The following is a 14,393-nucleotide window of genomic DNA, read 5'->3' on the forward strand; positions in this document are numbered from 1 at the left end:
TGTTTCATTTGTTCTTCCTGTTTGTCCCTGTCTCCAATCTCCTCCTCCTCTCTGAGCGACAGACCAGAATACTAAGGCTTCTGTCCCCGTTCCAGCCTGGAGGAACAGGGTGTTCATAATTAGAATGAGAAAGGACCATAAACGGGGGCAGGGGCTGTAAAGGTGAATGAAGAGCCTGGCACCATGTGTGGAGGCAACACAACAGGCAGAGTTTCAAGTCTAGAAAACATATTTCCACTTGGAGCTTTGTCTGCTTCCCTGTAATAAAACCCCGTTAATGCTGAGGCCACAGGACAGTATTTACTGATGTGTGTCATCCAAACACACAGGCACACGTGTACCGAGAGAGATTAGTTACTGTCAGACACATTCATGAGCTGGTCAGTCTTTAAAGGTTTCGACATCCTGACAAAATCAGCAGCTTGTTTCTTTCCTTTAGTTTCCTTAAACTGAGTAAACTGTGTTGGTCCAGTTCCCCCTCTGAGTGAGCCCCTCATTTATTTAGTCCTCGTTTATTATCAGACTTATGTTTCATTTCACTGTGATAATCAATGCTTTCATTCATTTAACAGGTGTATATGGGCACAGGTGAGTGTAGAGGGTGGAGTCTGAATGAACTCAGGCCAAATCCAGGTCAAATCTTTTAAATTGGGAAAGTCGAGCTCTGATTGGTCAGTGCTGGTCATGTGACACTGGGATGACGTGATGATCGATAACTGCAGCGGTGACAGACGCTGGGAGTTTATCGATAATTGTTTGCAGCAGGAAATAACCTCCAGTTTTTGGAAAACAACGTATGAACAAGGCACCAGTGGAAAGTCTCTAAACCAGCAGCGGGTCCCAGTTCGGACCCACACTGGGACACTGCTGGACTGGGACCCAGACCTGCAGCAGGACCATAATCAATGTGATGACCTGCACCTGCGCTGACTCCAAGCCAACACGTCTGACAAGGTTTTGTTTGTTTGTTTTTCTGTGAGCTGGTTCTCAAACACCAACACAGCAAATCCTGGACGAGGAGCACGGATTCATGTGACGGTGCAGAACCAGAACCAGTTCCAGTGCCAGTACGAGGCAGCAGAAGAACCAACCATGAGCAGCCTTCTCTCTCCTGCTCCAGACAAACGTAAGTCTCATGTCCTGGTTCACAGACCTGGATCTGATCTGGGTTAGTTTAGTTCACATGCAGTTTTCTCAAAGCTGCAGCTGCTGCTCTGACCGTTGGTCTGACCTGTGACCTCTGACCTGTGTCCAGGCCTCAGCTGTTTTCCTCACTTCACGTATTATTTTCCACAGGCTGCTATAATATTCACTCAACAGCAGCAGCGGGTCACACACTTTTCTCTCTGCAGCGTCATCGATTATTGGTTTGGGAAATAGTTAATAATTGATTTCCCACTGATTGATCATTGCAGCTAAAGTGAAGTGAGGATACTTTAAAAAACGACACCATGAAAAGTTTTTTATTTATCAGTTGACTTCATACAAATAGTCCAAGTCTAATTAGATCAGGATTTACTCTGACCCCTTTGTTCCCCTCGGTCCACCTGCCCTCAGGTCGTCCAGGTGTTCTGTAGGACAGACTCCGGATCTGACTCCGGATCTGACTCCTCTGTCTCTGACCCAGCTCGAACCTTTTCATGAACGAAGTATTTTTGTCTCGTCCAATCACCAGACCCCATTAGGTTCCCTGGTGATCACCATGGTTACCTTATGGACCCTTCAAGGCGCGTGCAGGACGCGTGTTTCACGGGAATACGCGCACGGTGGCTCAGTGCACAGGACCAACTCCTGCTGTCGTGTTGTCTGTTGCTGAGTGTCGATGTTCACTATGTGTGTGTGTGTGTGTGTGTGTGTGTGTGTGTTGATATGATGAATGACAGGTGTAGCCACTGACAGGCTGCTGTGTGTGTCCGCGGTGCGTTTATGTTTCTTGCGTAAATCCCATGTTTGTCCGTCAGCAGGTGTGTGCGCCCCCGTTAGTCCCGCACATACACACCGTACAATGAGGGGTCAGTGCTGCAGGTATCAGGACTGAACAATCGGGTTGCGCAGCGGACACACACACACACACACACACCATCTCCCTCTCTCTCTCTCTCTCGGCCATGTAAGCCACTGTAGCATTTTCATTCGCCTGATCCTCTTACACTGATCTTGGCTCAGTCTGCGCACGACTCTCCGCCCCACACCGACCAGACCGCACCGCCCTTCCCTCACTTCATTCTCCGGCGCTAAGTTTGTGAGCCGCAGCGGCTGAGGAGGAGAAATGCATGTGTGAATATAAAGACAAGAGCAGAGTGACGGGGGCGAGAGAGGAGGACGATGCTGCGCCGCGAAGAAGACAGGGAGGGTGACACGACGGTGGTTTGACGATTTAGTTCTGTGCGCTCTCGATCCTCCGAACGACTCCACACTCTCCTCGTACCTGCAGCAGGTCTTTCTAAATGTCCCGTCGCACCTGTGCCCTGACCCCCCTGTACAAACCAGACTTCTATCTCGTCTGTGACGCCCGGTTCGATCTTTAGTGGTTGTGCGTCAGGATTTCAGAGTCCGTGCCCCCGCAGAGCGCAGCGGCTACAGCAGGGCCGGACAAACACACTGCGCCATGCGCCAACCTGCCGAGGTGCGAGGCATCATATGTTCGGTTCAACTTATTCTGTTGTGCCTCGACCCCTGAGAAGCGATTTGTCCTCCCTCCTGTCACCCTGAACAGCTGAAGTAACTTTTCCTCTCCTCCTCTCCTCCTCTGTCTCTCCCTCTCTGGCCAACACCAAGGACCGAGGATTCCCATGAAGCGACGCTCCGGGTGATTACACTTCTGAGGGGATTTCGCTCTTTGCACAGCGGGACATCATGTGGACGCCGACGGAGGACGAGAAAATCGGAGTTGGTGAGTCCGTCAGTGATGTCTGTCCTTGTGTCTGTTGTCCTGCAGCTCAGTGCAACATGTTTGGTGCTGGTTCCGTCTTTATTGGCGTCTGGGTTTATGGTTTAAAGTTGGTCACTTCTGGTCTGTCTGTAACGTCTCTGCGGGTCATATCTGTGAATATATGACATGAGTGTGTGTGTGTGCGCGTGTGTGAGTGCGTGCGTGCGTGCGTGTGCGTGTGTGTGTGTGTGTGTGTGTGTGTACGTACAGACAGTGATGCCATATGATCGCAGTTTTCAGATGACAGTCTGGTTTAGGGGCCATTAGTCCATGATCCTCCCACCATGTTGAGTCCTGTCAGACTCAGCCTGTTACACTTGGATCTTCATATTCTGACTCAGGTCACTTCTGTCTGGTAGTTTCTCTCCTCTGTTGTGTCGCAGTGTTTTTAGTAGCTGCACCTGTAGCTGGTTTTCTCTAATTTCACTTATTTCACTTAGTGAACCGGAGTCACGTTTCTTGTTTCTTGGCCTATAAAGCTGATTCTGGTTATCACAGGTCCTCCTCACCTGGTTATCACAGGTCCTCCTCACCTGGTTATCACAGGTCCTCCTCACCTGGTTATCACAGGTCCTCCTCACCTGGTTATCACAGGTCCTCCTCACCTGGTTATCACAGGTCCCCTTCACGTGCACACGCCGGGCACTGATTCTGCAGCTCTACTCAGGGTTTCTGCTGATCCAGATTCCAGTTTGACACAGTTACTTTGCACCATAGATTCCTGATGTCAGACCCTCCATTCAATTTAGACCCAGAGCATCAATAGTCGAAGCCCGTCCAGTGTCGGCCCAGTCCACCTGAGGCTCGGCCTGTTTGGACTGAGGTCTCTAGACTCCTTTATTGGGTTGATGCATCTTCCTGCCAGTGATGTGAGTTTTTAATGAGCGTCTTGTAAGCTGTCAGGTTTTGATTTGCAGCTCAACCATGATGTGGAAAACAATCAGAACTTGCACAGTCCAGCAGAATTAGCATAAGGTCTTCAAATGAGGTGCCATCGACTGACAGCTGCCTGGGCCCTTCCAAGTGACCGATTAACTCGACACTGATGTGTGCAGTGAGGGGGGCGGGGCTGTGCTGACAGGAAGTCAATGTGGGGAATCATGACTCTGGCACTCTGTTAATTGGAAAGAAAGCTAACCTGAATTTGAATGAGAAGTTGCTTGATAGTTTCGGTCGACTCCAGCTGCGACTGCACGCTGTGGCTTCTTGATTTTCTCTGTCTGCAGCCTTTTAGCATTAAAATCAGAGCTGCATCGCAGCCTGCGGGGTTTAACAGGCGTCACAAGGACGCCGCTGTAATGTGGCAGTGTGGGAAGGCAACTATAAATACTGCTGTTTGCAGTCTGTAACACACGAGATGAAGGATGCACTCTCCAGCCTTTCGCTCTGCACGATGGTGATTTGTCACACTGCAGGGTAAAACCTTTTGGGTTCTACCTTATGATATTAGAAGCAGCAGCACCCACAGAGAATCGGTTCTGTAACCAGCACTGTGACCCTCTGAGGCTTTATCATGTTGTCCTCCACCATCCGTCCCACTGCACCTCACATGCAAATCCGCTGCTGTATTTTATCTTCACAGTGACAGTAAGTGATGAATGTGGCAAATGAAAGTCAAGCAGGTGCACACAAAAGACGTCCAGAAACCGGAAATCCTTTAATCTTGTGTTTCAACATCTCCAAAACGCCCGTCCCCGGAGACAGGAGATTCACGTATCCCTTCAGTGTTTTCATGTAAGTGTGTTTTGTGTCTTTTGTTAATCCGACCGTTTGTGTTTCTGCTGGATAAGCCTTTGCATACCAAGGCAGGGAGAGTGGTAACTCAGAGAGGCGCTCCAATGGAGTTGGGATGACTAGAGCCTGGTTGTAGAAAACAGCTATTCAGTTGGATGAATGCAGCTTTGTGGCGCCCATAGAGGCTCCTGAATGTGGCTTCACCTCCCCCAGGGCTGCACTGCACAGCACAGCACAGCACAGCACTCAGTTCTCACACTCGCCATAACACGGGACGTGCACAGAGAACGACACACACACACGGACAAATGAACATCAGACACACACTGTATCATCCGCACCTGCTAAACGAGGGGGATTTAAATGAGCCAGTGTTTTACTTTGAAACACGTTGCACAGGTTTGTAAAGCGAAGTGTAACATGCAACATTTGTTTCTACCAGAGGAAGTTTCAGTTTTTCATCTCTGAGATATTCAGGAAAAGCATTTTCCTCTGAATAACATAAAGTCAGCCAACAGGCCGACGTTAACCTCTATGACACACACACACACACACACACACACGGCAGATCACGTTCATCTGGCTATAAAACTAGGACAGTATGGAAGTGACAGATGTGTCTTCCTCATGTCAAACTCAGCACCTTTTATTTCCCTGTTCTTTATGCTGAGCCAGTTTTTCATTTTGCTGCCCCTGGTGAGTCTTAGCGTGTGGAGAGAGAGAGGAGCTGTGCTCTGCCTCCTCCTTATCGCGGCTCCTCTCAGATGATGGAGCGACCTGCCGCTCAGCTTTAAACGCACCTTAATGATCTTTTCTGTGTCATTTGTTTCTCCTGTCCCTGCATCAGGCTTTATCCATCTGTCAAATATCATCTGGGCGGAGTCTTAGGAGTCCTGCTTTTATTTTGAAAAGCTTTGATGGATGATGCCTCTTTAAGTGGTGCACCAAGGTGTAAATAATTGAACTAATTGGCCTGATGGGGGTAATTGAAATTGGTGGAGGACATATCATGATAATGTGAATTCAAAATACATCAGCATCCTGTTTTTTTTCCTAAGTGCTTTATTTCAAGGCCCATAAGAACAGGACAAACAGTTTTACTATTTTTTTTTTAAATTTTTTTTTTTTATAGAAATCAAGAAAGAACTGCCCCTAAAGTAAAAATCTTCTCCAGAAAGATTTGATGCTTTTCTGTAAAATGTAATTTTATGACATTTAGGTGAAAAGCTTTAGATAAGACTGGAAAATATTGGTGAGTTTACTCTTTTCTTCTGCAGAAAAGCTGTTTAATTACTGTGAGAGAAGCAGCTGCCTTGAGCCTGTTATGCAGCTCTATAAAGGACCTGGCCTTTCTGTGCAATGATGTGTTTTTATTCCCTTTTTCCTCAAAGGCTGCAGGTACTTACAGTATTTTAGTGTTTGTGTCTGAGCTGAAGCGGTGAAACCTTTTCTCCTTTGCCTCTTCGTCTGGTGAGAAATATCCACGTCGTGCGTTTAACCTGAGAGCGAATCAAGGTGATTGCTTTTCTTCCGGCCTCGTCGCCCCCCCGTCTCTTGTCCTCACGGTGCTGACTTGGCCTTTCACATCTCAGAGCTGTGAACACCACATGGATTTTCTTTGCTGATTGAGTCTGATTTTTACTGTAGAGGTTTGTGTGGTCCCAGATCCTCACAGATCCTGTTCAGCAGGTCTTAGGTCACCAGGCCAGTGGACCAGTTGATGTGTGTGGAGGCTTTAACCCTGATGAGCTGATCACGTCGTTTTGATTTAAAACACATCTTGGACAGATTTTCTCTTTGGTGTGTTACAGGTATTTGTTAGTGTGGAGGTTCCATGGCCAGGAACGTGAACCTGCTCGGTGAAGATTTTGGTTTCACAGTGTTGAGCAACTTCACTGACCCAGATTTGTCTCTAATCAACCAGCTCCTGTGGAATAAAAGCTGGACTCCAACAGTGGAAAGGCTTGTTGTTGTGTGTGACAGGAAACTGTGGTGTTAAAGCTAAAGGTCAATGACAAACAATGCCAATAAAGTTTTTGACAGACCAGACCAGACCAGACCAGACCAGACCAGACCAGACCAGACCAGACCAGACCAGACCAGACCAGACCAGACCAGACCAGACCAGACCAGACCAGACCAGACCAGACCAGACCAGACCAGACCGTTCAGGCTCAGGTGGAGACAGAATGAAGCTGTGGTGACGTGAACAGACTGGCAGAGAGATGCTGAGCACGTGATGTTGTTGTTTCCAGCGGAGTGTGTGTGTGTGTGTGTGTGTGTGTGTGTGTGTGTGTGTGCGTGTGTGCGCGCGCGTGCGTCCGTCCTACCTCCGCTGAGCTGCACATTTATACACTTCTCTTTAAATCATGAATAGTATCTGCTCATCCAAGTGTGTGTCTGATTACTTTTGTGTGCTTTCGTGTGTGTATGTGTGTGTAGTTGCAGTTTCTTTCCTGTCTGTGATTTTGCATCATGTGTGTTTTGTAGCAGGTTTGTGATTTTGATACCAGGAACTTCTTTCTGTTTGCTGTCAGATTCTGGTGAGACTTGAATCTCTGTCCCTGCCAGTGTCCTGTTGTATCTGTCTGTTGTTTTAGACCACCTGATATACTTCTGATTTGAAGTACTTTATATACCGCTGGGTAGCTGACGTTAACTGCCTGATATACTTCTGATTTGAAGTACTTTATATACCGCTGGGTAGCTGACGTTAACTACCTGATATACTTCTGATTTGAAGTACTTTATATACCGCTGGGTAGCTGAGGTTAACTACCTTATATACTTCTAATTTGAAGTACTTTATATACCGCTGGGTAGCTGACGTTAACTGCCTGATATACTTCTGATTTGAAGTACTTTATATACCGCTGGGTAGCTGACGTTAACTACCTTATATACTTCTAATTTGAAGTACTTTATATACCGCTGGGTAGCTGACGTTAACTACCTTATGTACTTCTAATTTGAAGTACTTTCCATACTGCTGTGTATCTTGGGAATTTCCCCCCAGGGATCAATAAAGTTTGATGATCAGACTGTATTTTGTTGGATCCATCTGATTCTGAAACTAAAGTTATCAGATAAATGTAGAGCAGGAAAAAGTCCAAGGTTTGACTCTGGTGATAAACTGCTTTAGGTTGTGTCTGAGCAGAGACTCTGGTTTATACTTTGCACCAGAGTAAGTTTTTTTTTATAGTAGTAGTTTAAAGGAGAATAAGAATGAAGTTTTAAGTTGTGGTCGGTGTGTCAGAGAGAACTTCAGTGCATGTGGTTCTGGTTGGATGTGGGCTGCATCACTCGCTGGCAGTCAGCCTGTGTGTGTGTGCGTGCGCGTGTGTGTGTGTGCGCGCGCGTGTGTGTGTGCGCGTGTGTGTGTGTGCACTTCCAGGGTTTTTAAACACAACAACATTCAGGAGGAAAGTTCTGTCGTCGTTATGGTTACACTCCGTTTCCGCGGACACCCTGGCAAGACTGGTTTGACCATCGCCATAACAACGGTCCAACTTCTCAGTCTCCATCCAGAGGAGAGAGGCGGCTCACAAAGAGCCCGGATCAGTGTCTCACAGCGACAACACAAACATATGTCGGCTTGAACCTGCCAAAACGGGTTGATTTGGCAAAGTAAGTCCAATAGAACCTGAACCTGTTACTTCACTAATGAACCCCTGAGACACAATACTCACCAAAGTTAGCCCACGCATTAGTGAGGAGTCTTTTATCGTTCATTTCCCAGCTGAGAGGAAACAACCAGTGATTGTCTTTGTGTCACTGAGTCCAGATCCCATCCAGAGACCGACAGCACCAATGAATGTGGTGTCCTCAGCGTAATGTGTTTGAATCCAGAACCTGGTTCAGCTTATCGGTCTGTGCCGTAGACCATTGTTGTCCAGAAACTGGAGCAGTGGAGCCAGAGACCAGTGGACTCTTGGTTCTGTTGTAAAAAGCCTTTTTTAAATTAGAGTTTTCATCAGTGACATTTTAGCCTCGTCTTGTTGTGACTGGTTTGACTGGTTCCCAGTGCTGCTCTCCCCTGCTCTACTGAAGTGAGTTTCTCGTTCCTCTGAGGTTTTATTTGCTGGTATTTATAACTCTGAGTGTTTAAACTCATGTTGCCGTGTTTGTTTTGTGAATAAGCTCTGTGTAATTGTTGAGTGTTTTGTGTAACTGAACACAAAAGGTCTCGATGTCAGCGAGGCTTTAAGCTCAACTACAGTCGCCATAGTTACACATTCACGATGGAACCAGCTGGAGCCTCCAAATACTTGGAAGATATAAATTGATAACAGCCTCCTCCAGGCTGCAGTCGGCCCTTACTGACCTGTGTGTGTGTGTGTGTGTGTGTTTATGCAGATGACGCTTATTTATTAGCATAAGTCAGATCGACTGGACTGTGATACCTCGGTTTCTTCCCGTCTTATGTCTGACTCTCGTCCCCCCCCCCCACACACACACACTTTCTTTCCTGTGACGAGCAGCCAAAGGAGGCGTCAGCTGTTCTCCACCTCTCTGAGCACCATAGTTTCCTGAAATGCAATGCCAGCCTGCCTGTCTCTGTACTTATTGATTAGTGCTTTAAAAAGGTCTGCTGGCTCAGGAGGTCTTCAGTCCTGCAGCTGGCCCAGAGTATGTTCCGGAGAGCTGCACCTTTCACAATATCTCCGGTTTATTGCAGCTTAAGACGACAGGAGTGTTTGCAGCGTGGGGAGCAGACCTGTGGTGGATCCAGGCCAAATCCACATCCATGTAGTTTATTATAACACAGACGGAGAGCAAGTGGAAAAATATTTTATTTCATCAACCTGCACCGAGCCTTTAGGTTCATTCAGGAAAAATGAGTTTTCAATAAAACCTTGTTCCCGTGTCATTCTGCATTCATCATTTTGATGAATGAAAGTTAATGAAAGCCTAGATTTGCTTTCACTGAGAGTTTTAGTTATAAAACGCCTGATAAAGTTTATATTCGCATTTCACCATGAACCCTAACCCATGAAAAACAGAGTTAGACTGAAAGAAAACAAAAGAGCTGAACACAGCAGTGCTGATCTTTAAGATCAGTAATAAAACACCACTCTGAGCTCCCGAGTCCAGAAAACTAAAACTCCAAATGTCACGGTAAATGTTAGTCTAATATTTTCTGTTTAACTCCTGATTGTCTGACTGATGATCTGTGACCCGCCTCTTGCTGGTGCTGGATGTTTTTGGTTCACTGCTCACCACGTTCTCCCTGGTTCTCTCTGCGGTGACTCGTGCTCGTACAGAACCTGAGCCCGTTTTAATGAGCCTGGACCCCGAGGTGAGGGAAACGATTCCTTATTCAGGCGCCAGGGTGATGGGGGTTTAACGCCTCCTCGTTTAGTCCATGTTTGTGTTTGCTCCTGTGCTGCACAGCCAAGATTGTCCCTGTGTTTTTGTCTTTTTTTTTTTTTTTTGCCTGTCGCTACCTGTCTCAGCATGGGAGAGGAGACAAATGGTGGGTGACACCGCAGGCTGAGGGAGCAGACGCCAATTATTTGTTTCCTCTCTCACTTCATGGCCTCTTTTTCACTCTCTCCCTCCAATTCCTTTCAAACCTGTATCTCAGTGTTTGTACCTCCTGTCTATATCTGTAAATACTGCACCTGTTATCTTCTCTTCCTCCTGCCTTTAATCTCTATTTTGTTTTCTAGTGTCCCCCTCCCATCCATCTATCCCTCACACTTACACTAATGAATATTTCACATAGAAATGCTATTTATAGATCAGGTTCCTCCGCACCATCCATCCATCCAGCTCATCTTTCTCCTCTGCACATTTTGTTCAGTCGATATCAGATTGAAGTTGAGTTTCCTGTCACTTTTAATTCTCATCAGTTCTTAGAATAAAGACATTTTTCTCTCTGTCACTCATGCAAGGTGGCAGCTTTGCACTTGAGTGCAGCTCTTTTTTTAAAGTTGTTTATCCCTGAGGATCTTTGCTCTGCCGTGCAGATCAGACGTGGAAGTCCAGTGGCTGCTCGCTCTCGTCTTCCTGCTCCTTTTTTTTTTTTTTTTTTTTTTTTTTTTTTTTTTGTGAGAAGCTGCCAAATATTTCAGCTTTTACATTTCTTGTCCACCCAGCTGTTGTTTCTTAGCAGGCCTGAGCCGGACTAGCAGGTGGTTTAGGATCCTACCGAGGGTCCAACTCAGGCTGTAAGCATGCTCTGAATGACAGGTGTTAACCAACCAGTGTGACAGTGTGCAGGCGGGGCCTGGTTTTATCTGTGAGTGGAGCTAAATGTCTGTGTGGTGTCTTCAACTTAGAAAGAAGCTTAATCAATGGTGTCCATTTGAATTGTATTTAATCTGTATTTAATCAGCAGGAAATCCCATTGAGGTTAACAACCTTTTTACAAAGGAGCCCTGGTTAAATGGCAGCAGTACAGGCAGCAGGGGAAGAAGTACTTTGATTCTTTACTGCAGTACAAACAGCAGTACCACGGTGTTAAAATACAACATAGAACCTCTTTAAACACGTAAACGACTGTCAACGATTTAAGGTTCATCATAGTTTGTGCCTGATCAGAAACCAGATCCTCCATATTAGATTTAAAAGGGAGACATATTCTCTTTGAGTCTTATGTTGGTGTTATAGTTTGATAGCTGTGTCAATTTGTGGTCCAAACCCAGATCCATGAGGCACCTTTCTCTGTCCACACTGTAGTGAGTGCAGTCCGTGTGTGTGTGTGTTGGCTTTTATGTGTGCGCCCTGCAGGCTAGCATCCCACTGAATTACTGGAATGGGCTGGTAATGGGTCTCACTGAGTGGCTGAGGGTGAGGAGGCACCAGGAACAAGCCAGAGGTCAATGTGCTGCTCTGGAGCCTACAGGTTTCACAGTCTGTGGGTCAGATGGGTTTACGGCACCGTGGAGGCTAACGGTAAAAGCTTTATCTGAAAGAGCCGCCGTGCTTGGTGGACCGGGACTCCTGGAAACGGGATGTTTCCGTGACAGATGGACTGCAGAAGGTTTCAGGGAGGCAATTCTAGGGTGTCAGCAGGTTCAGTGGAGAGACAGAAACAGGCTGTGCAGTCAGACTGTCACTAGTCAAATCTGTGCTATTTGTTTCTGTGCACGGCTTCAGATAAAAATGGAAGATAACTGCACTGAGCTCAGGCTCGGATCATACATCCTGTTTCTCTCAGTGCGTCTGGCTGCTCAGAGTAATGCAGCTGGTTCTGATAACGCTGTCTTCATCATCATGATTAGTCGACTCTTCCCTACCTTAAATTAGAACAACACAACCAAGAATGATGGCACTAATTAACACTTGCTGCCTCTTTTTGCCCCTAACTCCTTTATTTCAACACCACAGTGTGTTTGTTTCTTCCATTTTCCAAACACATCAGGACGTACAAAATAAGGCTGTGTCCACATCCCTGAGTGTGCTGCTGTTTTCCATCACATCTGCTGTTTGTGTGTTTGTTCTCTGTCAGGGACGTGTATCAGGCTCCTCCAAAGCTGCTGGGTTCCCATATGTTCCTTCCGGTTTGGCTCCATCAGAAGCTTCTCCCACAAACGTGAAGCGTCCAGGTTTTCTTCCTTTATGTGATCAGAGCAGGACATGTAAACACAGTACTGTGTCAGTGTGAGCGTCCCGTACGAGCGATCCACGGCATCAGTATTCTGCACGTCCACCACAGTTAATGTACCGTGTGTATGGGTCCCAGGTGGGAACAGTTACTGCAGCGGTGAAGGGGAACGTGAACAGGAGCGTAGGAGAGCGGCCTGCACCACGGGTCAGAATTAGCATCAGTTATAGACCACTTGTTTTCATTTCTCTAATCGGGGTGTTGGTCATGTCATGACCTCACACTCTCACTTCCTCTTCCTTTCTCTTCCTCCGCCATCTTTTCCTGACCCCATCACACTGTCCTTCTCCCTCGCTCCATAATTCCAGCTCAAACACTGACAGACGTCTCCATTGACCTGATTAAGAAAGTGTGTGTGAGTGTAAATTCATGTTTTTAGACTTAGAGAGCTGGGATCATATGCAGTGTGCTACTGTCAGTCCATGAGTGTCTCTAAGTGTGTGTGTGTGTGTGATATCACTAACAGCTGTTCTTCTTCTGAGTGCTTGTTCTTCTTCATTTCTTTCCTACTGTGAAGTTGATCCACCCCTTAACGTTTTAAAACCGTCCTGCAAGGTAACCTCAGCCTCTCGCTGACACGTGCTGGGTGTGACAGCATTACAGACAGACAGAAAGAGAGTAAGATGATGAAGATGAAGAGTAAAGAGCACAGAGCTGGTTTAATATCACACTGCCAACTTGGTAAACGGATCAGAATCGATGCAGCAGCACCAGAGATTTTCACTTTTCTTCACTTTTCTTTCTTAACTTGTGGAGCCACAAAATGCTGTGTGTGTGTGTGTGTGTGTGTGTGTGTGTGTGTGTGTGTGTGTGTGTGTGTGTGTGTGTGTGTGTGTGTGTGTGTGTGTGTGTGTGTGTGTGTGTGTGTGTGTGTGTGTGTGTGTGTGTGTGTGTGTGTGTGTGTGTTACAGTACAACCGACAGCTGTCAAAACAGCAGGTCATGCAGAGTTTGTGTGTCTGAGACGACTGAGCTGCTTGTGCGCACAACAACATATTAAAACACACCACGAAGGACGAGCTTGAAATGATGGAGCTTGAGGTCAGTTCTGGCCTGAGTTAAGTAACACAGACCCGTCGGAGGTGGGGTCGCCACTGGGGTTGGTGGAAGTGCTGGGGGTCAGGGAGAACAGGAGGGAGGTGGTTCCAAAGTGAAAACATTGTGCTTTTGAATGTTTTACCCCGAGCCGGTCTTTTCATAAACCTGACAAAGCCTCAGATCTGTCACCCTGGGGTGGCATCAGGTTGTCACTGATGCATTCATGTGAACAATGGAACCGGCCGATATGTACCTGGACTGACGTGTTGGCCGCTTTGTGCACGTTCACTGAGCCAGCGTGAGACACAGCAGACAGACAGACTGTGTGCTCAGCTCGGTCACTGTGACTGGCTGCGATTTAAAGCTGATTGGCCCCGTGAAGACTGGGGCCTTGTTGTTTGTTGACAAATAGACACAGAAGGAAAGAAGAGGGGAGTAAACCTGGGTCAGAGGGTGTCGTCACAGTGAGAGGTTATCTTTGTGTGTGTTGATGCTGAGTTCCCATCCAGATGTGATGTGGACGAGGCCTGTTCTGTATTTAGGACACGGGACGATTCGGTGTAGAAATCTCATTTATTTACACACAGCAGCTCTCTGTGACACTCGGCTCTGTTTTTACAGACAGCAGCAGCAGTGACTGCTGGGAGGTTTTCTAGGCTCGCATGACTGAGTAAAGTGTGTGCAGCTGATTTGTCTCCGTTCAGTTGACAGGCTGCCACTGTGCCGCCTCGCTGCCGACTGGATTATCCAGGCTCTGCTGTTTGTCCCACCTTAGTGTGTGAGTGTGTGTGTGTGTGTGTGTGTGTGTGTGTGTGTGTGTGTGTCACGCTATGACACTGCAGACACTTTGTGTTACAACGTTCATGTTCATCTGGTTCGAATGGTAGCATCCAATTACATGGAGGTGATCATCAGAAGTACTGCAGTAACGGCAGAAATACCACAATATAAAAGTCCTGCATTCACAGTGTTACTGCGGTAAAAGTCCAAATGTACTTGAAGTATCCAAAGTAAAAGTAGTCATTGTGCAGAATGGCCCATTTGACATGAACGGATCTGATATTATTGATCCATTATT

General features: G+C 46.8%; 1 protein-coding gene across 9 annotated transcripts in view; it reads left to right on the plus strand.

Moving 5' to 3' along the window:
- Positions 1 to 2,351: 2,351 nt before the first annotated feature.
- LOC113129966 (dedicator of cytokinesis protein 3-like) overlaps positions 2,352 to 14,393 on the plus strand; it is a 131,575-nt gene continuing 119,533 nt past the window's right edge. For all 9 annotated transcript variants that reach the window (XM_026306242.2, XM_033325205.1, XM_033325202.1 and 6 more), the window contains exon 1: positions 2,352 to 2,893. In XM_026306242.2, coding sequence (XP_026162027.1) covers positions 2,857 to 2,893 — 37 coding nt within the window. In that variant the 5' untranslated portion in view covers positions 2,352 to 2,856. The remainder of the gene's footprint in view (positions 2,894 to 14,393) is intronic.

The sequence above is a fragment of the Mastacembelus armatus genome, chromosome 5, assembly GCF_900324485.2.
Source record: "Mastacembelus armatus chromosome 5, fMasArm1.2, whole genome shotgun sequence".
In the NCBI taxonomy this organism is placed as follows: domain Eukaryota; kingdom Metazoa; phylum Chordata; class Actinopteri; order Synbranchiformes; family Mastacembelidae; genus Mastacembelus; species Mastacembelus armatus.